Source organism: Symphalangus syndactylus, chromosome 5 (assembly GCF_028878055.3).
Source record: "Symphalangus syndactylus isolate Jambi chromosome 5, NHGRI_mSymSyn1-v2.1_pri, whole genome shotgun sequence".
NCBI classification, from domain to species: domain Eukaryota; kingdom Metazoa; phylum Chordata; class Mammalia; order Primates; family Hylobatidae; genus Symphalangus; species Symphalangus syndactylus.
In genome coordinates this window covers 62,884,407-62,911,947 of record NC_072427.2, presented here as the reverse complement: position 1 = coordinate 62,911,947, position 27,541 = coordinate 62,884,407, and the positions used below count along the sequence as shown (strand labels likewise).

General features: G+C 38.6%; 1 protein-coding gene across 2 annotated transcripts; it reads right to left on the bottom strand.

Annotated features, from left to right (window-relative positions):
* Positions 1–9,569: 9,569 nt before the first annotated feature.
* TMCO5A (transmembrane and coiled-coil domains 5A) lies at positions 9,570–26,685 on the bottom strand. 2 transcript variants are annotated; one of them, XM_055278647.2, is made up of 12 exons: positions 26,607–26,685; positions 25,953–26,044; positions 24,840–24,989; positions 24,333–24,456; positions 23,598–23,648; positions 22,766–22,837; positions 19,799–19,855; positions 19,274–19,333; positions 18,749–18,813; positions 17,613–17,670; positions 13,306–13,346; positions 9,570–9,956 (listed from the first exon to the last, which is right to left on the bottom strand). In XM_055278647.2, the coding sequence occupies exons 3-12, from the start codon at positions 24,977–24,979 to the stop codon at positions 9,758–9,760; spliced, it is 867 nt and encodes a 288-aa protein (XP_055134622.1). In that variant the 5' UTR covers positions 24,980–24,989; positions 25,953–26,044; positions 26,607–26,685; the 3' UTR covers positions 9,570–9,757. The 2 variants fall into 2 exon arrangements, with proteins under 2 accessions (XP_055134622.1, XP_055134621.1); XM_055278646.2 differs by lacking the exon at positions 26,607–26,685 and having other exon boundaries at positions 25,964–26,010.
* Positions 26,686–27,541: the final 856 nt, after the last annotated feature.

The following is a 27,541-nucleotide window of genomic DNA, read 5'->3' as shown; positions in this document are numbered from 1 at the left end:
TGACTTCTTTCTTTCCAATTTGGATGTTCTTTACTTCTTTCCCTTTTCTGATTGCTCTAGCTAGGATTTCCAGTACTATATTGAATAACAGTTATGAAAGTGGACATGTTCCAGATATTAGAGAAAAGGCCTTCAGTTTTTCCTCATTCAGTATGATACTAGCTGTTGGTCTGTCATATATGGCTTTTATTATGTTGAGCTGTGTTTTCTCTATCTCCAGTTCTTTGAGGGCTTTTATCATGAGGCCTTGTTGAATTATATCAATTGCTTTTTCAGCATCAATTGAAATGATCATATGGTTTTGTCCTTCATTCTGTTGATATAATCAATCACATTGATTGATTTGTGTATGTTGAACTATCCCTGCATCCCAGGTCATGATATATGATATTTTTAATGTATCGTTAATTTGGTTTGCTAGTATTTTGTGGAGGATTTTGCACCAATATTCATCAGATATTTTGGCCTGTAGTTTTCTTTTTTGATGTGTCTTTGTCTGGTTGTGGTGTCAGGGTAATATTGACCTTATAGAATGAGTTGGGAAGTATTCCCTCCTCTTCTGTATTTTGGAATAGTTTGAATAGGATTGGCATTAGTTCATCTTTATTTATTTTTTAATTATACTTTAAGTTCTGGGGTACATGTGCAGAATGTGCAGGTTTGTTACCTAGGTACACACGTGCCATGGTGGTTTACTACACCCATCAACCCATAATCTACATTAGGTATTTCTCCTAATGCTATCCCTCCCCTAACCCCCAACCCCCGACAGGCCCTGGTGTGTGATGTTCCCCTCTGTGTCCATGTGTTCTCTTGTTCAACTCCCACTTATGAGTGAGAACATGTGGTGTTTGGTTTTCTGTTCCTGTGTTAGTTTGCTGAGAATGATGGTTTCCAGCTTCATCTATGGCCCTGCAAAGGACATGAACTCATCATTTTTTATGGCTGCATAGTAGTCCATGGTGTATATGTGCCACATTTTCTCTATCCAGTCTATCATTGATGAGCATTTGGGTTGGTTCCAAGTCTTTGCTATTGTGAACAGTGCCACAATAAACATACGTGTGCATGTGTCTTTTTAGTAGAATGATTTATAATCCATTGGGGATATATCCAGTAATGGGATTGCTGGGTCAAATGATATTTCTAGTTCTAGATCCTTGAGGAAATGCCACATGATCTCCTACAATGGTTGAACTAATTTGCACTCCCACCAACAGTGTAAAAGCATTCCTGTTTCTCTACATTCTCCCCAGCATCTGTTTGTTCCTGACTTTTTAATGATCGCCATTCTAACTGGTGTGAGATGGTATCTCATCGTGGTTTTGATTTGCATTTCTCGAATGACCAGTGATGAGGAGCTTTTTTTCATGTTTGTTGGCTGCATAAATGTCTTCTTTTGGAAAGTGTCTGTCCATATCCTTTGCCCACTATTTGGTGGAGTTGTTTATTTTTCTTGTAAATTTGTTCAAGTTCTTTGTAGATTCTGGATATTAGCCCTTTGTCAGATGGATAGATTGCAAAAATTTTCTCCCATTCTGTAGGTTGCCTGTTCACTCTGATGATAGTTTCTTTTGCTGTGCAGTAGCTCTTTAGTTTAAGTATATCCCATTTGTCTATTTTGGTTTTTGTTGCCTTTGCTTTTGGTGTTTTAGTCATGAAGCATTTGCTCATGCCTATGTCCTGAATGGTATTGCCTAGGTTTTCTTCTAGTGTTATTATGGTTTTAGGTCTTTTTTTTTTTTTTTTTTTTGAGACAGAGTCTCGCTGTCGCCCAGGCTGGAGTGCAGTGGTGTGATCTTGGCTCACTGTAGGCTCTGCCCCCCCCGGGGTTCACACCATTCTCCTGCCTCAGCCTTGGTTTTAGGTCTTATGTTTAAGTCTTTAATCCATCTTGAGTTAATTTTTGTATAAGGTGTAAGGAAGGGATCCAGTTTCTGCTTTCTACATATGGCTAGCCAGTTTTCTCAACACCATTTATTAAATAGGGAATCCTTTCCCCATTGCTTGTTTTTGTCAGGTTTGTCAAAGATCAATGGTTGTAGATGTGTGACATTATTTCTGAGGCTTCTCTTCTGTTCCATTAGTCTATATATCTGTTTTGGTACCAGTACCATGCTGTTTTGGTTACTGTAGCCTTGTAGTATAGTTTGAAGTCAGGTAGTATGATGCCTCCAGCTTTGTTCTTTTTGCTTAGGATTGTCTTGGCTATATGGGCTCTTTTTTGGTTCCATATGAAATTTGAAGTAGTTTTTTCCGATTCTTTGAAGAAAGTCAATGGTAGCTTGATGGGGATAGCACTGAATCTATGAATTACTTTGGGCAGTATGGCCATTTTCCTGACATTGATTATTCCTATCCATGAGCATGGAAGGTTTTTCCATTTGTTTGTATCCTCTCTTATTTCCTTGAGGAGTGGTTTGTAGTTCTCCTTGAAGAGGTCCTTCACATCCCTTGTAAGTTGTATTCCTAGGTATATTAATTCTCTTTGTAGCAATTGTGAATGGGAGTTCACTCATGATTTGGGTCTCTGTCTATTACTGGTATATAGGAATGCTTGTGATTTTTGCACATTGATTTTGTATCCTGAGACTTTGCTGAAGTTGCTTATCAGCTTAAGGAGATTTGGGGCTGACATGATGGGGTTTTCTAAATATACAGTCATGTGATCTGCAAACACAGACAATCTGACTCCCTCTTTTCAGAACTGAATACCTTTTATTTCTTTCTCTTGCTTGATTGCCCTGGCCAGAACTTCCGATATTATGTTGAATAGGAGTGGTGAGAGAGGGCATCCTTATCTTGTGCCAATATTCAAAGGGAATGCCTCCAGCTTTTGCCCATTCAGTATGATATTGGCTGTGGGTTTGTCATAAATATCTCTCATTATTTTGAGAAATGTTCCATGAATACCTAATTTATTGAGAGTTTTTAGCATGAAGGGCTGTTGAATTTTGTCGAAGGCCTTTTCTGCATCTATTGAGATAATCATGTGGTTTTTGTCATTGGTTCTGTTTATGTGATGGATTACATATATTGATTGGCATACGTTGAACCAGCCTTGCATCCCAGGGATGAAGCCAACTTGATCGTGGTGGACAAGCTTTTTGATGTGCTGCTGGATTCGGTTTGCCAGTATTTTATTGAGGATTTTCAAATCTATGTTCATTAGGGATACTGGCCTGAAATTTTCTTATTTTGTTGTGTCTCTGCCAGGCTTTGGTATCAGGATGATGCTGCCCTCATAGAATGAGTTAGAGAGGATTCCCTTTTTCTATTGTTTGGAATAGTTTCAGAAGGAATGGTGCCAGCTACTCTTTGTACCTCTGGTAGAATTTGGCTGGGAATCCGTCTGGTCCTGGATTTTTTTCGGTTGGTAGGCTATTAATTGCTATCTCAATTTCAGAACTTCTTATTGGTCTATTCAGGGATTTGACTTCATCCTGGTTTAGTCTTGGGAGGGTGTATGTATCCAGGAACTTATCCATTTCTTCTAGATTTTCTAGTTTATTTGCATAGAGGTGTTTATAGTATTCTTTGATGTAGTTTATATTTCTGTGGGATTAGTGGTGATAACCCCTTCATCATTTTTATTGCATCTATTTGATTCTCTGTTTTCTTCTTTATTAGTCTGGCTAGTGGTCTATCTATTTTGTTGGTCATTTCAAAAAACCAGCTCCTGGATTCACTGATTTTTTTAAAGGGTTTTTCGTGTCTCTATCTCCTTCAGTTCTGCTCTGATCTTAGTTATTTCTTGCCTTCTGCTAGCTTTTGAATTTGTTTGCTCTTGCTTCTCTAGTTCTTTTAATTGTGATGTTAGGGTGTTGATTTTAGATCTTTCCTCCTTTCTCTTGTGGGCATTTAGTGCTATAAATTTCCCTCTACACACTGCTTTAAATGTGTCCCCAAGATTCTGGTACATTGCATCTTTGTTCTCATTGCTTTCAAAGAACTTGTTTATTTCTGCCTTCATTTCGTTATTTACCCAGTAGTCATTCAGGAGCAGGTTGTTTAGTTTCCATGTAGTTGTGTGGTTTTGAGTGAGCTTCTTAATCGTGAGTTCTAATTTGATTGCACTGTGGTCTGAGAGGCTGTTTGTTATGATTTCCATTCTTTTGCATTTGCTGAGGAGTGTTTTACTTCCAATTATGTGGTCAATCTTGGAATAAGTGCAATGTGGTGCTGAGAAGAATGTATATTCTGTTGATTTGGGGTGGAGAGTTCTGTAGATGTCTATTAGATCTGCTTGGTCCAGAGCTGAGTTCAAGTCCTGGATATTCTTGTTAATTTTCTGCCTTGTTGGTCCGTCTAATATTGACAGTGGGGTGTTAAAGTCTTCCACTATTATTGTGTGGGAATCTAAGTCTCTTTGTAAGTCTCTGAGAACTTGCTTTATGAATCTGCGTACTCCTGTATTGGGTGCATGTATATTTAGGATATTTAGCTTTTCATTTTGCATTGATCCCTTTACCATTATGTAATGCCCTTCTTTGTCTCTTTTGATGTTTGTAACCGTTTAAAGTTTGTTTTATCAGAAACTAGGATTGCAACCCCTGTAGTTCATCTTTAAATGTTTGGTAGAATTCAGGAGTGAAGTCATCAGGTCCTGAGGTTTTCTTTGCTGGGAGACTATTTATTACAGCTTTGATCTCATTACTTGTTATTGGTCTTTTCAGGTTTGGGTTTCTTCATGGTTCAATCTTGTTAAGTTGTTTATGTTTGGGAATTTGTTAATTTCTTCTAGATTTTCCAATTTATTGGCATATAGTTGCTCATAGTAGCCACTAATAAATCCTTTGAATTTCTGCAGGACCAGTTGCAATGTCTACTTTTTTCACCTCTATTTCATTTATTTGGATCGCCTCTCTCTTTTTCTTAGTCTGGCTGCAGGTTTTTCAATGTTGTTTAACTTTTCAAAAAAGCAACTTTTTGTTTCATTGATCTTTTGTATTGTTTTCTTCATTTTGATTTCATTTATTTCTGCTCTGATCTTTATGTTTCTCTTCTACTAATTTTGGGTTTGTTTTGCTCTTGCTTTTCTAGTTCTTCAAGATGCATCATTTTGTTGTTTATTTAAAGTTTTTCTTCTTTTTTGATATAGGCATTTACAGCTATAAATTTCTCTTTTAGTACTACTTTTGCTGTATTCTATAGATTTTGTTATGTTGTGTTTCCATTATCATTTGTTTCAAGAAATTTTTAAATTTCCTTCTTAATTTCTTCATTGACCTACTAGTCATTCAGGAGCATATTGTTAAATTTCCATGTATTTCTATACTTTCCAAAATTCCTCATTATTGATTTCTAGTTTTATTCCATTGTGGTCAGAGAAGATGGTTGATATTATTTCAATTTTTGAGAATGCTGTTTTGTGACCTAAAATATGGTCTATTCTTGAGAGTGATCCATGTGCTAAGGAAAATAATGTGTATTCTGAAGCCGCTGGATGAAATGTTCTGTAAATATCTATTAGGTTTATTTTGACTACAGTGCAGATTACATCCAATGTTTGTTTGTTGATTTTCTGTCTGGGAGATCTGTCCAAAGCTGAAGGTAGGGTATTGAAGTCTCCAGGTATTATTGTATTAAGGTCTATCTCTCTCTTTATCTTTAATAATATTTGCTATATATATCTGGGTGCTCCAGTGTTGGGTGCATATATATTTAAAATTGTTGTATCCTCTTGCTGAATTAACTCCTTTATCATTATGTTATGACCTTGTCTCTTATATTTTTACTCTTTAAATCTATTTTGTCTTATATAAGAATAGTTATTCTTGCCTGAATGTGTTTCTTTTAGGCAACAGATCTTTGGGTTCTGTTTATAAATTCCTTCAGCCAGTCTATGTCCTTTAATTGGAGAGTTTAGCCCACTTACATTCAATGTTATTATTGATAAGTAAAAACTTACTTCTGCCATTTTGTTACTTGTTTCCTTGTTGTTTTGTGGTCTTCTCTTCCTTCTTTCTTTTCTTCCTGTCTTCCTTCTAGTAAAGGTGATTCTGCCTGGTGATATAATTTAGTTTTTCTTTTGCATTTTTTTGAGTATTCATTGTATGTTTTTTGAGATTACTATGTGGTTAGCAAATACTAACTTATAACCCATTATTTTAAGCTAATAACAACTTAACATTATTTGCATAAACAAACATGAAAAAAGAAAACAAAGGCTCTATTTCTTAACTTTGTACCCCCACTTTTTAACTTCTTGTTGTTTCTATTTATATCTTATTATACTGTCTATGTTTTGAAAAGTTGTTGTAGTTATCATTTTTTATTGGTTCATTGTTTAGTTTTCCTACTTAAAAGTAGTATATATACCACAGTTACAATGTTATAATGTTGTGGTTTTCTGTGTACTTACTATTAGCAGTAGTTTTGTACCTTCAGATAATTTCTTATTGCTCATTAATGTCCTTTTCTTTCTGACTAATGTACTCCCATTAGCATTTCTTGTAGGATAGGTCTGGTGTTGATGAAGTCCCTCAGATTTTGTTTGTCTAGGAAAGCCTGTATTTCTCCTTCATGTTCGAAGGACATTTTCACCAGAATACTATAGTAGGATAAATGTTTATTTCCTCTAGCACTTCAAATATATCATGTCAGTCTCTCCTGGTCTATAAGATTTTCATTGACATGTCTGCTGCCAGATATATTAGAGCTCCATTGTATATTATTTTTTTCTTTTCTCTTGCTGCATTTATGATCCTTTCTTTATCCTTGACCTTTGGGAGTTTGATTATTAAATGCCTCGACATAGTCGTCTTTGGGTTAAATCTGTAGGTGTCCTATGTTTGGATATTGATATTTTTCTCTAAGTTTGGGAAGTTCTTTGTTATTATTCCTTCAAGTAAACTTTCTATGCCTATCTCTTTATCTCCCCTTTAAGCCAGTAACTCTTAGATTTTTTCTTTTGAGGTTACTTTCTAGATCCTGTAGGTGTGCTTTGTTTTTTATTTTATTTTTTCCTTTTATGTCCTCTGACTGTGTATTTTCAATTAGCTTGTCTTTAAGCTCACTAATTCTTTCTTCTGCTTGATCAATTCTGCTATTAAAAGACTCTGGTGTATTCTTCAGTATGCTAAATGCATTTTAACTCCAGAGTTTCTGCTTGATTCTTTTAAATTACTTTAATCTCTTTGTTAAATTTTTCTGATGGAATTCTGAGTTTCTTCTCTGTGTTATCTTGAATTTGAGTTTCCTCAAAACAGATATTTTAAATTTCTGCCTGAAAGGTCACATATCTCTGTTTCTCTAGGATTGGTCCCTGGTGCCTTACTTGGTTAGTTTGGTGAGGTCATGTTTTCCTGGATGTTTTTGATGCCTGTAGATGTTTGGTGTTGGGTCATTGAAGAGTTAGGCATTTATTGTAGTCTTCTCAGTCTGGGCTTGTTTGTACCCATTCTACTTGGGAAGGCCTTCCAGATATTCAAAAGGACTTTGATATTGTGATCTAAGCCATATCTGCTTTAGGGGACACCCTAAGCCCAGTAATACTGTGGTTCTTGCCAACTTGTAGAGGTACCACCTTGATGGTTTTAAGCAAAATCTGGAAGAATTCTTTGGATTATCAGGCAGAGGTTCTTATTCTCTTTCCTTACTTCCCCCCAAATGAATGGCGTCTCTCTCTTTTCTGAGTCACCTGGAGCTCTGGGTGGTGTAACACAAGTACCTCTGCGGCCAAAACCACTAGGACTGTGCTGAACCGTTAGACCTGAAGCCAGTACAGCACTGGGTCTTACCCAAGTCCTGCTGTAATCACTCCCTGGCTATGGCTTATGTTCACTCAAGGCCCTGGGGCTCTACAATCAGCAGGTGGCAAAGCAACCAGGCTTGTGTCCTTCCCTTCAGGGTGGTGAGTTACCCCTGGCCCTGTGCATGTCCAGAGGTGCTTTCAGGGGCCAGGGTCTAGAGTCAAGAGCTTTAGAAGTCTACCTGATATTCTATTGTACTGCAGATAAGCTGGCATTCAAACCAAAAGACTCAGTTCTTCCCACTCTTCCCTCCCCATTACAAAAGCAGAGATGCCTCATACCGTGGCCACTGCCACCACAGGCCTATGGGGAATACTGCCAGACTACCACCAATGTTTCCTTAAAGAAGGCCCCAAGGCTCTTCAGTCAGCTTGTAGTGAATGCTGCCTGGCCTGGGACTCACCCTTCAGGGCAGTGGGATCCCTTCTGGCCTAGGGCAGTTCCACAAATGTATTCCAAGAGCCAAGTCCTGAAATTGGGTACCCAAGGGCTCACTCTGTGCTCTACCTCACTGTGACCAAGCTGGAAGACAAAGTCCACTTTGCTTTTTCCTCTGCTTTTCTCAAGTAGAAGGAATCTTGACCCATAGCTACAATAGCTGGGACTATGCTGAGTCTCACCTGAAGCCAGAAATTCTCAGGGTCTCTCCTAAAGCCCTCCACATAGTACCTAAATATCGCTGCTGGTTATTCAGGGCCCAAAGGCTTTTCAGTTAGCAGGTGATGAGTCCTTCCAGGACTGAGTCCTCTTCAAAGTAGTAGGCTCCCTTCTGGCCCAGGGTGTGTCTAGAAATGTCATCTGGGAGCTAGGGCCTGGAAAGGCAGACTGATTACTCTGACTGGTGCCCTATCTTCCTGTGGCTGAGCTGCTATTCAAGATGCAAGACAAAGTCCTCCCAACTTGAGTCCTCCTTGAGCAGTGGGAAACGGTCTCTTTTGGAGCCATGAGCTGTGCTGCCTGGGATTAGGGGAGGGGTGATTCCAGCACTCCCTTAGCCACTCTGTGACCACCCCCACTCCCTTCCAAGTCCACTGTGTCTGGGCCTAGTGCAGCACTAGTACTCACCTAGGAATTTCCAGTTTATTTAAGCCTCCAGAGTACTTTAGCTTGGCAGTGGCAAGGCTTGCAGAAACTTAAATTCCGACAGCTGTGATCAGCAATTCTCCTCTAGCTAGGGCTGGTTTAAATTATCCCTCTGTGGGCAGGTGTCAAGTGAGTTTGGTCTGGTTTTGTTTTCTGTTATAATAGGGAAGCACTGAGTTCAATGTCTCACAAATGCTGCAATCTTTCTCTCCCCACCACGCAGAAATGCTCTCCACACCACACCGTTGCTGCTGGAGGATGGGGAAGGGGTGGCATTGGCGATTCCCGACTGTTTTTCCTATATCTTCAGTGTCTCTTTTAGCAATATGAAGTTAAAACTACAGACTGTGAGTGCTCACCTGATTTTTGATTCTTAAAAAGGTGCTTTCTTTATGTAGATAGTTGTTAAATTGGTCCTTGAAGGGGGATAATTGGTGGAGTCTTCTGATTTCTTGCCTAGCTTATTTATTCATAGACTTTTTATTTTATATTTAAATATGTAAATATAAATACTTATGTATTTGCTATAAATTATCTTAAGCTAAGGTCACTTACAACCTATGAGTTCTAATATAAGCAATCTTCTGTATTTCAGGAATCCAGTGTGTCAGATTTTTGAGATTCACTAGAATAATTTATCAATTAACTTTTCTTAGCATCTATATAATTCCCCAAATGGTCAAATTTGTTTACTATCAAGTACTATTCAGCCGATCCATAGAGCCACATAAATCTATTACAGAGTGTTTTACTGGTCAAGGTTAATCCTGGAAAGATGACGTGGTGACAGAAGGTAGTCAAGCGGGCAAACAGTGAGGAAAAAACTGAAGCAAATCTCTTTCCTCCACAAGTTTCATGCCTCCCTTCTACAAGCTCGGATCCCGCTTCCCTTCTGTTGCTCAAGGATATTTCTTGGGGAATCAGTGGGGTAAAATGTCCTCTGTCTCAAGTGTGAGAGATGGAAAGAAGAAGCATCTGAGCTTCCACAAGGTGCTCCTGCTCAGTACCTTGGGCAGTACATTGACGAGGAGATCTGGATTTATGAATCTTACATGAAAAAACATGTAGCTCAGCAGTCTGATGAAAAATAGGGTGATGAAAAAGAGACAGCAAAAAATCCTAAAAAGAGAATGCCATGAAACTGTTAACCAGAAGGTTAGAAAACTTGGAACAAAAAATAAATCATACCTGAATGCATATCTGGCTCCTAATTGATATTCAAATGGATTATCACCCCCTTTCCTGACAACCCTTTATAATGGCAGCTCCCCCTCCCATGTTCTGGCCTATTGGTTATTCTCTGTCCATTACCATGTTTTATTTTCTTGGTAGCATTTATCACTAAAATAATTTTGTTCTCTGATTTTTCGTTTTGTTTATTTTTGGTTTTGGTTTGGCAAGTTGTTTTTCAAAACAGTTTCATTGGTTTATAACCCTCTAGCAAGGTATAGGTTTCTGTGGACCCATATCCTCTCCAACACTTGATATTATCAGATTTAAACACTTTTGCTGATCAAATGGGTGCAAAATATTCTCTCATTATGGCTTTAATATGCATTTCCCTGATGAACAATGATGTGAACATCTGTCATAGGTTTATTGGTTTTATGTGTTTCTTCTTGCCCACTTATGTACAAGGTAGTTTGAGCTTTTCTTGTTGATTTGTAATAGTTTGTTTTATGTTCTTGATATCAATCCTTTTCCATTATGTGTATTGTTATGTATCCTCCCAACCTCATAACTTTCACTTGCTCTAAGATGTTAAAGAAAAAAATTCTCAATTTTAATAGGGTCTAGTTTGTCCATCTTTTCTTTAATTAGGATCAATGCTTTCTGTGTCCTTTTTAAAAAAATCCCCTATCCCAATACCTGAAAGATACTTATATTTTCTATTAAAAGTCTATGTTAGTTTAAAAATATGTCTACAGATTCTTTGTTACTCCTCCTCTCAAGAGTATTCCCCTCCATTGGAGTTTGGGCTGGATTTAATAACTTACTTCTAAAGAATGGAATATGGTGAAAGTCACAGTATGTAGTGCAGCTTCCTAGATTACACCATAAAGGTATTGCAGTTTCCTGCACACCCTTTGGAGGAAGACAGCAGTCATGTTGTGAGGACACTCAAGCAGCCTTATGGAAGGGTCTACGTAGTGAGGAACTGAGACTTTGTGTCAACTACCAGAAAAAGCTTGCCAGATGTGCAAGTTAGTTACCTTGGAAATATAACTTCTAGCTCCAGCCAAACCTTCTAATGACTGCAATTTTGATCAACATCCTAACTGCAACTTCCTGACAGATACTAGCTAGAACCATTTGGCTGGTACCACTTGGCCCACAGAAACTGTGCTAATAAATGTTTGTTCTTTGAAGTCACTAAGTTTTGGGGGGTAATTTATTATGTAGCATAGAAAATAATACAGAGTTTTGAAGATTTTTTTTTTTTAGCATTTACATCTTTAAAACATCTGGGCTTGCCTTTTGTATATACTGTATTTAGTGATCCAATCTCATATAGATAACCATTTTTTTCCCTGCTGTTCTTATTGAACAGTTCGTTCTGCCTTTTCCTTTGACATGCAATCACTGTCACATACCAAAGTTTGCTATGTGCACAATTTCTGAACTCTTTGTTCCATTCCACTAGGTAGTTTTCCTATTCCTGTCCCAATACCACACTATAACAATTACTATAGCGTCATAGTAAGTCCTGATATCTGGAAGGGCATGTTCCCCACTCCCTGCTCTTTAAAACTGTCCAGGTTATTCTTGACCCTTTATTCTACCTTATAGAGTATATTTTAGAATTATTTTATTCAATTCCATGAAAAACCATTTGGAGAGTCTGATTGAAATTGAGTTGAATTTATTAATCATTTGGAGGCAATTCTTACTTTTTTGATATGAGTTTCTATCCATGATTGTATTGTCTTCTTTCATTCATGTTATCTGTAATATTTTGTAATAATTTTTTATAAACCTTCTTATGGTGGTCTTGATTTTTTTTTGTTTCAACTGATGAGTTATTTAGGCCTTATGGCTTTAATATGATTTGCATGAGGAAACCTTCCCCATTTCTTGCCTGTATTATTCTTACCCAGCTGTTTTGTGATGCCTCTGCCCCAGGACAAATTCACTATTCACCCTTAAAGGTCAAAAACAGCCCCTTCCCCTCTACTTTTCTCAAGTTTGCTGCTATGGTTGATCTTGGTGACAGGAGCCAGCACTCATTTCAGTACAACACCTTGGTCAAAATTAGAATCAGAAGCCCTTGACAAATCTTTCCACCACTCTCCATGAAATTTGAGCCAATATGCATGAGAAGGTTCTGGGATTGCATTCCCAGGCAAAATCCTAGGAATAGCCTAGCTTTCTTGTCTCTTGAGTTAGTGCCCAATGTACCAGTGCCCCACAAGATGTTGAAGCAGAATGAAAGGAAAGACATTTATAGTTTGACATGATTAGCTAGACTTTCAGGATCTCTTTTCTAAGATTTCCTTCAGGATACCAAGTCTCTTTAGGCAGGCAGTCCTTATTCTAGAAATCCACACAGTCAATTCCATGGTGGGCCCTTGTGTTGGAGTATAAGAGAACAAACTAGGAGTTCTAGAGAAAATTCTGCTAGTTGTTTCAGGAATATTGTATTTAGGAATATTGAAATATGTAATATTTCATTTATCTGGTATGAAGGGGTATTCTACTTAAGCAAATTTTCTAGACAATTGGAGCTGACCTTTAAGCACCAATAATTTTATGTTAAACATTTTGATGGAACTCTCTCTAAATCATATTTCATACCATTTTGAATAAATGTTTCTTTATGCCTTCTTAAACAGATTATATTGAATATAATTTGACCTTTTCTTGAAAATGTAGGAGCTTCGTGAATACCAATTTTACTTTGCTATCACGGTGATTCCCTCAGGATGAATATCTCCTCAGGTGTTTGAATCTTAAATTTTTATCCAATTTAACAAGTATTTTCAAGCAACCATTATGTGTTGGATACTGTTAGATGCTCTTTCTCATAATGCTTGTCTCTCTTCTATCCCTTATTAGGCAGTGGTATACTAGCATGTGACAGTCTTCATTCTAATCTACCAATGCTACTAGGAAACCAGACACATCAAGCTAATCGAAATTGTTAAAGGGAAAAGGCAGTAAATAAGAGATTTGCCACACCTCTTTTACATAATCAAATTTCTATTTCTTAATACCACAAGGCTGTTGATTTTTAATAATGGAAAGTTGAGATTATTAATTACCTTTAAACAAGTAAGTCATAACATTAAAATTGAGAAATACAAAGACATTAGTTTGCTGACTTGTGTGTGTGTGTATGTGTGTGTGTGTGTGTGTGTGTGTGCACATGCATATACAAGGTTCTCCTTGTCTAGACTTTTCCCTCTGCCAGATAGCTAAATAGGGCTCCCAATATTATAGGAAGTTTACTTGAAGATATTTTACTTACTTTTTACTGAATAACGTTGCTGTCTTTTGGGTAGGAGTACCCTGGAAGAAGAAAGGATATTGATAAATAAGCAATTTCTGGAGGGTATTATCATTGTCCAATAATATTTAGTGAGCCATTAGTTATATGTTATTTAGATAACTTTAACAAATTCTTTTTATATGCATAAGCACATATAATTTTCAGGCCAAAATTTTAAAATATATTTATTATTATTATTATTATTTGTCCTACCTTTTTACATATTTACATGACTAAACTAAGGCACAGAAAGGCAAAGTATGTTGCCCAAGGTCACATAGCTAGTTAGCGGCAGGATCGGGCCTGGAACCTGGATTCTCTGACTCCACATTCTTGGCTCTCTCAACTATACCATTCTATCTTCTGCTCAGCCAGTGACTGTTAGAGAAGCTTATAGGCTAAGAAAACTATATAAACATATCTTAAGAGATAAGTCTTAAAAGCTATAAAAATCTAAAGATGAGTGATCAAGTTTGGCTTCATCCCTGGGATGCAAAGTTGGTTCAACATACACAAATCAAGAAATATAATCCATCACATAAACAGAACTAAAAACAAAAACCCATGATTATCTCAATAGATGCAGAAAAGACCTCTGATAAAATTCAACATCTCTTAATGTTAAAAACTCTCAATAAACTAGGTATTGAAAGAACATACCTCAAAATAATAAGGGCCATATATGACAAATCCACAGCCAATATCATACTAAATAGGAAGAAGCTGGAAGCATTCCCCTTGAAAACTGGCACAAAACAAGGATGCCCTCTCTCACCACTCCTATTCAACATAGCATTGGAAGTTCTGGCCAGGGCAATCAGTAAAGAGAAAGAAATAAAGGGTATTCAAATAGGAAAAGAGGAAGTCAAATTATCTTTGTTTGCAGGTGACATGATCCTATATCTAGAAAACCCTATCATCTCAGCCCAAAAGTATCTTGAGCAACTTCAGCAAAGTCTCAGGCTACAAACTCAATGTGCAGAAGTCACAGCATTCCTATACACCAACAACGGTCCAGCAGAGAGCCAAATCATGAATGAACTCCCATTCACAATTGCTACAAAAAAATAAAATATCTAGGAATACAGCTTACAAGGGAAGTGAAAGACTCCTTCAAGGAGAACTACAAACCACCGCTGAAAGAAATCAGAGAGGACTCAAACAAATGGAAAAACATTCCATGTTCATGGATAGAAAGAATCAATATCATGAAAATGGCCATACTGTCCAAAGTTATTTCTAGATTCAATGCTATTCACATTAAACTGCTATTGACATTTTTCACAGAATTAGAAAAAAATGATTTTAAAATTCATATGGAACCAAAAATAAGCCCTAATAGCCAAGACAATTCTAAGCAAAAAAACAAAGCTGGAGGCATCACGCTACCTGACTTCAAACTGTATTACAAGGCTACAGTAACCAAAACAGCATGGTACTAGTACAAAAACAGACACATAGACCAATGAAATAGAAAACTCAGAAATAAGACTGTTCACCTACAACCATCTGATCTTCAACAAACCTGACAAAAATAAACAATGGGGAAAGGACTCCCTATTCAATAAATGATGCTGGGAAAACTGGCTAGCCATATGCAGAAAATTGAAACTGGACTGCTTGCTTACATAATATACAAAAATTAACTCAAGATGGACTATAGACTTAAATGTAAAACCCAAAATAGTAAAAACCCTAGAAGAAAATCTAGGCAATACCATGGACATAAGCATGGGCAAAGATTTCTTGATGAAAATGCCAAAAGCAATTGCAAGAAAAGCAAAATTAGACAAGTGGGATATACTTAAACTAAAGAGCTTCTGCACAGGAAAATAAACTATCATCAGAGGGAGCAGACAACCTACAGAATAGGAGAAAATTTTTGAAAACTATGCATCTGACAAATGTCTAATACCCAGAGTCTATAAGGAACTTAAACAAATTTACAAGAAAAAAACAACCTCACTAAAAAGTGGACAAAGAACATGAACAGACACTTCTCAAAAGAAGACATACATACAGCCAACAAACATACAAAAAAAGTTCAACATTACTGATCATTAAAGAAATGCAAATCAAACCCACAATGCAATACCATCTGATACCAGTCAGAATTGCTATTATTAGAAAGTCAAACAACAACAGATGCTGGTGAGGTTGCAGAGAAAAGGGCATGGTTTTACACTGTTGGTGGGAGTATAAATTAGTTCAACCATTGTGGAAGACAGTGTGGCAATTCCTGAGAGACCTAGAGGCAGAAATACCATTTGACCCAGCAATGTCATTACTGGGTATATACCCAAAGGAATATAAATCATTCTATCATAGAGACACATGCACACAAATATCATTGCAGCACTGTTCACAATAGCAAAGATATGGAATCAACCTAAGTGCCCATCAATGATAGACTGGATAAAGAATATGTGATACATATACATCATGGAATACTATGCAGCCATAAAAAGGAATGATATCATGTCCTTTGCAGGGACATGGGTGGTATTGGAAGCCATTTTACTCAGCCAACTAACCCAAGAACCGAAACCCAAACACTGCATGTTCTCACTTATAAGTGGGAACTGAATGATGAGAACACATGGACACATGAAGGGGAACAACACACACTGGAGCTTGTCAGTGGGGTTGAGGTAGTGGGAGGGAGAGCATCAGGAAGAATAGCTAATAGATGCTGGGCTTAATACATACATGATGGGATGATCTGTGCAGTAAACCACCCTGGAACACGTTTACCTATGTAACAAACCTGCACATCCTGCACATGTATCCCTGAACTTAAAAGTTGAAGAAAAAAAAAAATCTAAAGATGAGGCTATGTCCGGTATTTCTGTTGGCATTCTTGTTTCAAAATATCTTCTTAGTTATTTCATTGTCCTTTAACCTTCCTTATGAGATAAAAAGAGGAATTATGATGACATTTTAGAGCAAGCCAGGCATGGTGGTGGGCGCCTGTAGTCCTAGCTACTTGGGAGGTTGAGGTGGGAAGAACCCTTGAGCCCAGGAGTTCAAGACCAGCCTGAACAACATAGTGAGACTTCATCTTTCTACTAAAAAAAATTAGAGCTGTGGAAATGAGGCTCACAGAATTTGAATTAGAAAGAAACTTTTAGGATTACAAATTTTGATCTATAGTTTGAGTAAGATTACATGGCCTGCCAAACAGTCAGTTCTCAAGCATCCTCTCTCCAAAGTTGCTCAGACATCACTAGGTCATTGAACCATCATGGGACCCTGATGAATTGATGTAGACAACTTTATTTTTTTTCTCTGATACATAGTTAGAAGGAATATTTTGAGGAGCTGTGGGGAGAGATGGTAGGACACATTGGAGATGTCAAAAACTTGGTTGTACAGGAGTGGGTAGAGTTAATTTCTGGGATTTTGTTTACTAAGCAGAATATGCAAGCTTCGGGGCCAGAATGACTTGTTCAGTACCCTAAGAACCATGGACATGGCCTAACATATATCCAAACATTTGGATGACCCAAGCACAATGGCCAATATTTGATATTTGCTTTTAAGGAAGTGATTAGTTCTCTTTTCTGAGTATTTATCTTGACTATCTGTAATTTCTGATGTTTGTCAACCTGGACTCTAAAGCCAATATAAATTACAAAATTAAAGCCCAACCAAAGTTTAACTTCAACCTTTTATCCTTGCTGCCACAAGACATCAAGCAGGCCAAGAGGATTAGTGCTCTGTATGAAATTGTTCTGTTTTCTTCAGACCTTTACATGTGTGCTGGTGGCTTCATTATGTTAAATGTGAACAGACACTGAAACAGTGTCATAAAGAAGCAATAGCTTTCTATGTTTTAACTCACAGGCCAATTCTGACTAGATGATGACAGATGGTGGGTGCTCTGTGTTGTGAGAGATTAGGGACCATGTCAAGATCATCAGGAAAGAGTACTCTGATTGCAGGAGATGGAAGAGGTGGTGTATGTGCCCTGTATTGGCCTCTTTCTATAGAGCATACCCTCAGTTAAGGTTCTTGCTTCTTGCCTCCATTCTGAGTTCTCTTAGGTCTTCAGCTAGTTTTTTGAGAGCCTGTTATTTGTATGGCTGAATGAGAAGAAAGTAGATTGTTCCTTAGAGTCTAGTTTGTTTGTTTAGGGTTGGAGTGCTCTGTAATTATAGCTGGTGCTGTTCTCGGAAAATGCACGTGGCAAGATTGGGTATATATGTGGTGTCTTATAGTTTGCTGGAGATGTCTTTGAAAGGCAATGACACTGTGAGGAGCTGAAGAGAGAATGGAGTGTTTACCTCATTATTTTGGCTGGTATGCTCTTTTTCCACAGAGTTCATGCTCACGAGTTTTGATCTATGAAGATAAAAGCCAGGACAGAAATTGAAAAAAGTGCACTAAAATATTCATACTACACTATGGTTATTTTAAAAAAGCTTTATATTCTAAATCTGTACTGTCCAATATTGTAACTACTGTCTACCTATAGCTATTTAAATTAATTAAAGTTAAAATTAATTTCCTCAGTTGAGTACATCTTTTATGTACTCAATTGCCATATGTAGTTAGTTTTACCTACTAACTAGCACAGAAAATTCTACTGAGCAACCTGTTCTAGAATCTTGGCTTAACAGTTAAGCCATAAACCAATGTTCAGCAGGGATCTTGAGTGACTTGAAGGTGTCCTTTAGGGGTAAGGATCTACAAGTCCTAGGACCCTGGACTATATATATATAGAGAGAGGTTATATGCAGTTTTGATCCCTTGTTCTTGATCTAAGGATTTAAAAATATTTCATAAATAGAATACTTCTTGACTGCATTAAGATTTAACTTACAAAGGGGATCAAGAAATGGAGATGAGGTTTTTGGTTTGGATTTCTCACCATTTATACTCTTGACAAACTCAGTGTATTTTGAGGAGTGCTTTCCCTTTATAATCTCTAATTTTAAATGTTTGTAGTTCAATACAGTGTACAGTTCTGATTTATGTAATGTGGTAGCTGTAGTATGAGTCTAGAGATTAGTTTCATGCCTATCCCATATGGTTGGGTGTCCATATATTTGGGGGAAGTGAGGATGGTATTAATTAAAAGGCCTTTCTGTGATACATAAGGAATACCCTACTTATCAAGGTGACTGACCACCAACTCTGTTTTTACTCTTAATATCAACCTGAATAATAATGTGATAATGTGATAAAATTATGAAGGGAGATGTGTTTCTGTGGTCTTTTTAGAAGGATGAGACAATGACTGGAAGTTTTAAGTTGGTGTGATCTATGGGGGTCAACCAGATCACTAACAGAGGGCAAAGATATGTGGCGTCGGGACTCATTCAATTCCAAATAGAAATTGGTCTGAGAACTGTTTGCTCTGACTCAGGCTGAGATGGAGTTTCTACCAAAACCAGGGTGTTCCTTTGCCAAAGCTCACACTTCTCTCTCAAGGAACCAAGCCTCTAGTTCTTCTTCTATTTTCTTCAGTGTGTCCTGGTACTTCTTCAATGAGAAACAAAGGAAGCCACAGTTACTACTTAGAAAGTTTATAATTTTTCGAAGCATAATAAGCACTTGTTGTTACATGATACCATGAATGCTTGGTATTCCCACTGCCACTGTCTCTGCTTTCATAAACCTCACCCTACCACTACTCTTGATGTCTCACTGTGCCTTACCACTGGATACGTTTCTGGGCATCACTGACATTATAAATAGCAGAAGTGTGTATTATTAACTTAACAGCACAGACAGTGGGAGAGCAGGGCAGGAATTCCCAGGGAGACAAAGACAAATAGAGTGATATTGGTAGTGAGGTGGGGTGCTGATGACCTTAAAGTCTCCTAGTAGTGCCACCGTGAACTGTTGAAATTGCTCTGGACAGTATTCTTTGAAAATCCTGGTTCTATTTCATCCTGTACCTTAATAAACTCTTTGCTATCCCTTTACCAAGAAGCTCTACCTTTATGTAGAGGGCTTGATCTTCACAGAGCTGGGTCACAAATGCATACTCCTTCATTACCTGGGAAATCAAAATTTGGTTGTAAATATATTTCAAGTAAATTGCTATAAGAACATAAGCATACTTGTTTCCTCTTGGGTCCCAGCTCCTAAATGTGGTTTTCTAATTGTTGTAAATATGTTTTCTTTTTTGCTGTACAGATAAATGTATTTCCTTTTTTAAGGGTAAATAAGCCAAATGGGAGTTATTGGTCAAAGGTGGAATTTGGGGGCAGTTGGGAGAGGAATAGATAGATACTAACTAATATTTGCGAGATACAAACTGTAGAGTGTATTATGTAAAAAAATGTTTGAAGAGAAAGTAACCTCAGGGATTGTGCTTATCTTCCTTTTCTTTACACCTCCATAGCCCCATCATGGTTTTGGATCTGGAACCTTAATGTAAACCAATCATTTGAGAAATAGGTTGACCAAAGACCACATTTCCCTTTTTGGGGAGAAGTCACCTTGAAGTTCCTGCTGTTACCTTGAGCAGCTCCTTCTCTTGACGTGCATAGGAAGCTTCCAGCTGTTGTAACTTAGCCTAAAGAAAGCAAAAGAGACTGCTAACTCGGCAAGGTAAAAGCTGTGCAGGAATGGAATGCTGTCACCAAGGTGGCCTCACAAGCTGTGAGGAGCCTCAGGGCCATGACTTCACACGTCTCCTGATGGAGGAGTTAAATCACCCAGCACCCTTTGCAGCTGCTTGGTAAACTTGCTCTTTTATACTCCTTACCTTTCAGTCTTCATCTGATGCTACCTTCACCCCTAAACTTCAGTTCTGAGCTTCCTACTCTTACTTAGCCATTTCTCTTAAAAATAATACCAGTTTTGAAAAACTTCACTCTTCCTTTTAATATAGTCCGTCAGACTCTAAGGTGTTTGTTCACTCCTTTCTCCCTCCCAGTATGCCTTGCTTGCCCTTTGATTTCCTTCAATACTTGGCAAAAGACCATTCTATATCAGCTGCTATGCTGGAGTGAAGCATGTGTGTCAGGGGGTAGGGGGTAGTACTTAGGATACAGTAGTAGACAGGATGGACCAGCTCTCCACCCTCGCAGAGCTGGCATTGTAGTAGGGAGACACAACAAATACATCTACGTGATAATGGTATGTGCTATGAAGGAAACAAAAACATTAACGTTTAAAGATAGTGATGGTAGTGGTGGGGTGAGAGGAGGTGGTAGGTGGTTGGCAAAGGCCTCTCTGATGTAATGATACTTGAGCTAAAGCCTAAATGATAAATGCTAGCTAAATGGAGATTTGCAAGAAATATGTTCTCTGTGAAGGGTATGGCAAGGGCCAAGACCATGAGTTTATCACAGATTTCCCTTGTATGAAGGAGATGTGTGGCCAGAACATAAGAGAAATTGGTAGGTACAAGACAATGCGGGATAAGGTAGACAGGGGCTAGATTGTGCAGGGCCTTGCGGCTTCTAAAAGGATTTCGGTTCTTTGTTCTAACTGCAGTGAGAAGGCAGGAGAGGCTTGAAGTCTAAAGACAAAATCTGATTCATGTTTTTAGAGAATAGCCTTTTCTGTGTCTAAAAAAAGCGTTGTTTGGGTGTGAGAGTAGAAGCAGGGAGACTGGTTGAGTGGTGACTCCTGTTGTCCAGGTAAGGGGTTATGGTGGCTTGCAAAAGGATAGTAGTAACAGAAGTGGTAGAGAGGAATGGATGCATCTGGGAGATAATTTGGCGGAAGAGCAGACATGACAATTCTTCCTTCCCTTTTCGGCTCTGCTGTTCCCACTTTCATCTAGGTGCCATTATTTCACATCCAGATTCTTCTGAGAGTTGCTTCACTCTTCAGTCAGTTACATCCAGGACCAGTTAGCCAAATGTGCTAAGGGATATATAGTTTCAAGCCAATGGTGTGAGTCACAAAGGGTTGAATTAGGCACCCTATTAGCTGCTGCACTGATTACTAGCATGCCAGAGGAACAGAAGCAAAAGAGATTCTGTACGTTTCACAGAATTAGAGATATCATCTGATAATTCAATAAAATAGGTGGGCAAAGAGTGGTTCAAAGGATTAAACAGTACTCTAGAACTCTTTAGGGCTAGCCAGCAAAATAATGGCCATTATTCTGACTAACACTAGTCTCTATTCTCTATCACCTGAAATAGTGAGCACAGCCAGACTTAAAGTGTCACCACTCAGTTCTGGCTGGGCTTATTTTCTGGGAAAAAGAAGTGATCTTGGAAGAAAATCAGTGTCCTGACCACTGCAATCATATGGCAAGTGCAGCCAGGGGTCTTTATAGCTCTTCCTAATTTTGGCTCCAATTTCTTCCTGATTTCTCTCTTTCCAGATAACTTACCTGAATGAGCACAGCCAAGCAAGCTTATTTGGTGGCTTTGGACTTCCTATTTTTGTGGTCATCAAAACTAAATTGGCCGGGAGAAGATAGGGGAGTAATTCTCCATACTTTCATTTTCTATTTCTATTTTCTATGTACCCAGATCTTCAGAGGCTTCATATACACAACCAAGTGTAGGCTTTAGAAGGTAAACAGAAGTTAGATAAGGCAAGGGCAAAGATGTAATTCTAGAGAAGGTGTCAAAAAAATCAAATGATGAGTTAATGGGTGCGGCACACCAACATGGCACATGTGTACATATGTAATAAACCTGCACATTGTGCACATGTACCCTAGAACTTAAAGTATAATGATAAAAAAATTTATCTGCTCTCTGAAGAAAAATAAAGTCTCCACAACACAATATGTCAGTGTTGGCAAAATGGCACTTGTACCCCATGAATACACACAAAAAATTTCTCTCTCTCTCTCATCAAATAGGTTGTGGTTGGTCTCAGGTTCTTAGCTCTGGAACACAGTTAGAGATATGCCAAGCAGAGAATGATGTGCTTAGCAGGTAGTTGTCACATTAAATACTTGAGTGACTAACTGAACCCTTTTCTAGATTGGAATCCATGACAGGGTACATAAATTGCCAAGCACTCAGTAGACTTACAAATCCTAGTTCTGCCTCTATGAATTCATACATGCACCTCAGCAAGACTTGTAAATAATAATGTAAAACTTATGCAACTTTTTGAAGTTGCAGCCATCCAAAAAAGGAGAGAATATTTTATATACACAATTTCATTTAATCTTGAAACTGAGGCTGAGAGGAAGCAATTAAATTACCCAACTTCATACACCAAATTATTTGCTGTGGCTTTAAACTGGGGACTTTAACTGCCCCAAATGTTACATATGCATTTGCGCCCTGCTCTTCCTAACAGAAGAGAGAACAATAAATAATACTTAAGAGTGACGTTACTTACTAAGGGCAGAGAAGAATTCAGCACTCAGTGGCTCAAGCTTAAGCTTGACATGGGGGAAAACTACCAAGGATTTGTCACAACGTTGACAACGATTTCCAACTTAACAGCTTGTTTCCTGGTTACATAGCCCAACCGCATTTAGGACTGCTTTTTCATTTACCTTTGTCTCTTCTAGGGCTCCATCTGGACTGCTTTGTTCACAATTGGTTATCTTTTGTGATTTCCTTGTAAGCTATAGTTTCAAATAAAAAATATACTAAATTAAAAGGTGTAGAAGGCAAAGACTTTCTCTTGTGTGTGGAGATTAGTAACTATGGCCTTTATAAAACTTTCTAGGACATGGTCCTTTGGGAGATATTTGGTGACCTGTGGAAGCATCTTTGTTCTACCTCCATCTTCTTCTCACTAGTCTTGGCCACTGATGCTAGAGTCCACTCAAGGCAGGAGTACTTTCCTGAACCCCTAATTCATGCTGGGTTACTCAGGGATACAGCCCTCTACAGTAGAAGGCTACTTTCTACTCACGGGTCAGAGAGTAGGGTAGTCATTGGAAGCCCACTGTAATCTGAGGAGGTATTGAGGTATTGGAAATGGCTAGATAAGAAAAAGGAAATCCTTGGGGATTAAGTTAATTATTGTTGTTGTTGTTTAAAAGGTCTCTGTTGAAAGTAAAATTAACCTCTCGCCCAAAAGTTCCAGTCAATGACTTCAACAGAGTATCTGTTGGAATCCATTTTCTGGTGATAGAATGAAGAACCCATGAGATTACTAAATATTCTATCAATTCCTTTCCCCTCATGCTTACAGAGAAAATCCATAATATTTAGGTCATGAACCTTGGCCTCAGGGGAGTGGATTAGAGAGTAGTAGGCACTCCACATACAGGCCTCTCTGACTTATGGGTTCCTCTATCATCACTTCCCCCCAGCCTTGCCTCTTTGATGAATGGGGCTATTGTGGAGGCACTGGAGAACACAAGAACCCTACCTCACCTTTTGTTGAAGTTCTGTTATACTGTGGACCAATGTCTTATTCTTCCTTTCCTGTAAGAGAGAAATAACAGTGTAAGTCTACCTCTGTACTCTATTTTTTTTTTTTTTTTTTTTTTTTTTTGAGATGGAGTCTCACTTTGTCACCCAGGCTGGAGTGCAGTGGTGTGATCTCGGCTCACTGCAAGCTCCGCCTCCCAGGTTCACACCATTCTCCTGCCTCAGCCTCCCGAGTAGCTGGGACTACAGGCGCCTGCCACCATGCCTGGCTAATTTTTTTGTATTTTTTGGAAGAGACGGGGTTTCACCATGTTAGCCAGGATGGTCTCAATCTCCTGACCTCGTGATCCACCCGCCTCAGCCTCCCAAAGTGCTGGGATAGGCGTGAGCCACCGCGCCCAGCCCATCTGTTCTTATTCAGTTGATTGCTGTCCATTTCACCCCAGCTATATTTTCCTGCAGTAGCTTGACCTTATTTGCATAATGTCATGTGTATATTGAAATCAAACCACAGGTGAAATACAGGGATATAGATGCCCATCTGCAGGGCTTCCCAATGATTAAACATTGCCCAAGAAGCCAGACACATCCCCTTCCATGCATGGACAAATTCTGTCATGACTTTTGGGGTGGCTACTCTTCATGTATAAAAAGGAGAGACAAGCTTATCTGATAACTGAGGAAGGATGGAATGAGGAATGCAACCTATTAAACGGTTCTTCCCAACTTCTTGCTTACAAGTCTGGCTGTTTCTTCCTCCAGCTCCTGCAAGGCTCTTTCCCTTTCCATCGTGGTGCGGTTCTCCTTCTCCCACTCTTCATCTTCTACCAGGTCCCCCGTCTGAATGATCTCACTTTCCAGCCTGGACAACACAAGCACATGCCATGAGGACCCATGCTTGGCAGTTTCAGAACTGGTAAAACACAGATATCAGATATAAGGGAACTTCAGGGACAGTGTACATGAATCTCAAGCTGAAAATTCTTCCTTACTGAATCCATAAAGAAGGAAGACCTGCCTGATTCCTAAGCCAAACACCCCAGTGTTTTCTCAACTCCATCTTTTAGGAATCTATTTGAAACTTGCTGTGCTTCAGTGTTCAAGAGAAATGTCAAAGAATGAAGAATTAACTTTTTGCCACACAAGATAGAGGTCTCTAGAGCAAGCAGGAAAATTCAGTTTTGGTTTTGGTCCTCCACCCCTTCTTTGGATTGGGAATTTCCCTCATGAAACCTTAATACTCACCTCTGAATCTTATCTTCTCTCTCTTGGATTTTGAGAAGAAGTTTCTGATTTGCTTCATCTATTCTCTGCATATCCCTTTCAAGGTCCATGTTCAAACTGACAATGTTTCTTTTTGACTGAGCCAATCTTAAGATTTCCATTTTCTCTGACCTATAGACTCAGCCCCCCAAATGAACAAGGGCCAGTTATCTCAAGATCAGTAATCATTGGGCCAAAAAGGGTATTTAGAAGACATCTAGTTTATTATTTGCTCTCTCTGGGGGCATACCATTTTCATTCTTGAAAAATTACGTTTCTTGATCATGCTCTACAACTGTTTCGATAATTCTCAGGTCAGTCAGCAAGGGTCTTTCCCAGGCTTTCTCTCCAGAGTGCTCAATCTAATCGTGCACCTTCGCTCTGGTTTCATGAGAAGCTTTGCTTCTTTAAATAACCACTTGCATTGAAGAGAAATGTTTCTCTTGGCAATCTTTTGTTAGATAAACTATTCACAAAACCTGCTCATACAGTACACATTTATTGAACACTTTTATCTAAGCACCTGGCACATCACTTCTGGTTGGGCCTGGCTTTCTGCAGAGCCACAAGGGGTTCCCAACAGCATGATAGGGCTTCAGTTTTTCCCCTCCTCCTCCCATCTCAACACCTCTCCCTCACTTGCCTGCTACAAAGTTTGAAATTTTGGCCATGACAGTCATTCCATTGAGCACACCCACATAGGCTCTAAGCATAGCTTTCAAAAAATGCAAACATCCTTTGTGAAGTAAATTAAAATGAAATAATGGTAACTCTAGAGTATTTTAGAAAGGGTACATGGGAGGCTCTTGATATATTTTTCTTTTTCTTCTAATGTAAATTAATTCATTGGTTTATGTTTGAATTGATTAACCACAATTAGTGTAGTGAGGCACAGGGGCTTTTGTTTTAGATAGGAATGAAGGATAATATTGGAAAGTTAAGTCCTATCTTGGAAGGGCTTGCTTGGATGGGGGATTTACAGTAATCACTTCAGGAGGGTATGGCATGCTTGGGGTAGGGTGCGGAGGTGGGTGCATAACAGGAGTAGAAGGCGAGAAGGAGGCTGGAAGATGAAGAAAGGGGTCAATAGCAAACCTGCTTTACACCTTGGTCTCTGTATATGGCTTTGCATAATCATGACTACTTAATCCGGCTGATCTTTCTTGTGTCATTCCATTGTAGATTCCCTAAAATGCCAACAGAGATGTGTCTAATGAATTGGAAAAATGGGTTGATTTATGAATAGAGTAACTAGGGAAGAGTCCCAAAAAGTAGAAACCAAATTAAGTTAACTCATTTTCTCCCTCTAATCCCCACATTTTAACCATGACAAAACTCAGCCCTTTGATTCTTCTGCCCATGATCTGATTATACCCTATTAAAGATACAGTCAGGATACAGAGATAATGCTGGAATATACATCCTATTAATAGACATAGTCAGAGATGGTTTATCAACATGAAACCCTGTGGAAGTTTATATAAGACAATATAAAGAAATAGAGGTAATCAATAAGTCTCTTTTTGCTCTAGGCCAGTTGCATTCCATAAAGCCCCACAGGCATGGATGTAGGTTTACAATATCCCTGAAAAACAATCTTTGCTCTCTATCTTTGCTTATGCCAGAATTTCCAGATATTAAGATCTTTAGTATTAAAGAAGGCTCAGAAAACCAAGTGTATGTAAATCATTTGTCTCTCCCTTCCCCTTAGTTTCTTTTTTTCCCCTTTATTTCTTCTACAAACTCTACCTCCCCCTTTTGGTGTGTCTTGTCTTCCTGATCCTTCCCTAGTCAATTAGCTTCTGAGGAGTCTAATCTTTCTCCACTGGAACTATCCAATAGAATCTCAGAACATTCTGAGAGGTCATGACTTTTCTTTTGACATAGGATGGGCGGGGCAACATGTCATAGTGGGGTGGGTGGCAATGGTTTCTCATCATTTGTGTGGAGTCCAGAGCCTAGATAAGTAGGTGGATTTCATGGCCAAGTCTGCCCTAGGTAGCAGTAGGTTCAATGGATTTGATTTCTGGGCCGTTTGAAGGGGCAGCCTCTATCTTTTATTTCTCTGGCAGATAAAGCTCTCTTCCTGCCTCAGTGTGACTAAAATGGGAAGTCTAGGTCCTTTGGCCAGCAGTCTAATTTCATCATGTAGCCAACTAACTACTCATTCATTCAACAAACAATGAAACACTGAATGAGCACGATGTGTATCTTCTAGGGTCTGTTCTAAGCACTGGAGGGAAAGAGTGAACAAAGCAGCCAAAAGCCCTTGACCTCATGAAGTTTATATTCTAAGATGTGTGTGTGTGTGTGTGTGTGTATGTGTGCGCGCGCACGTGTGTAGGGGGAACTGGTAACACAATCAATAAAATAAAATTGTTTTTACTTGATATGATAAAGGAGGTCTGGCTGAAACTATACCCCAAAGAGTTAAAGAAACCAGTGACTAACAGAAATTCTTGAGCTTGCAGAATAGCAGATAAGACAATAAACAACTTGCTGAAATGCTGAAACTCCCTCTATTTGAGAGATTCCAAAACAAAAAACCTGGCTGAAATCGATTGGAACCGATAAGGCCAACTGGAGTCTGTGCAGAACAAGCTTACTGATGTCACAGCTTGAATTTCCACTGCATGTTTTATACTAATTTCCCCTGAATTTGCACATGGGACCCATAAGGAGGC

What these genes read in the sequence shown, in the direction of transcription:
- TMCO5A (XM_055278646.2), bottom strand. Translation starts at nt 25,995, where the DNA reads ATGATTATGCAAAGCCATATACAGAGACCAAG. An exon ending in AAGAGAAGGAGCTGCTCAAG is followed by an intron (nt 19,334 to 19,798) that starts GTAACAGCAGGA and finishes TTGATTTCCCAG; the next exon opens with GTAATGAAGGAGTATGCATT. An exon ending in ATACCAGCCAAAATAATGAG is followed by an intron (nt 13,347 to 17,612) that starts GTAAACACTCCA and finishes TTCTTCTTCCAG; the next exon opens with GGTACTCCTACCCAAAAGAC.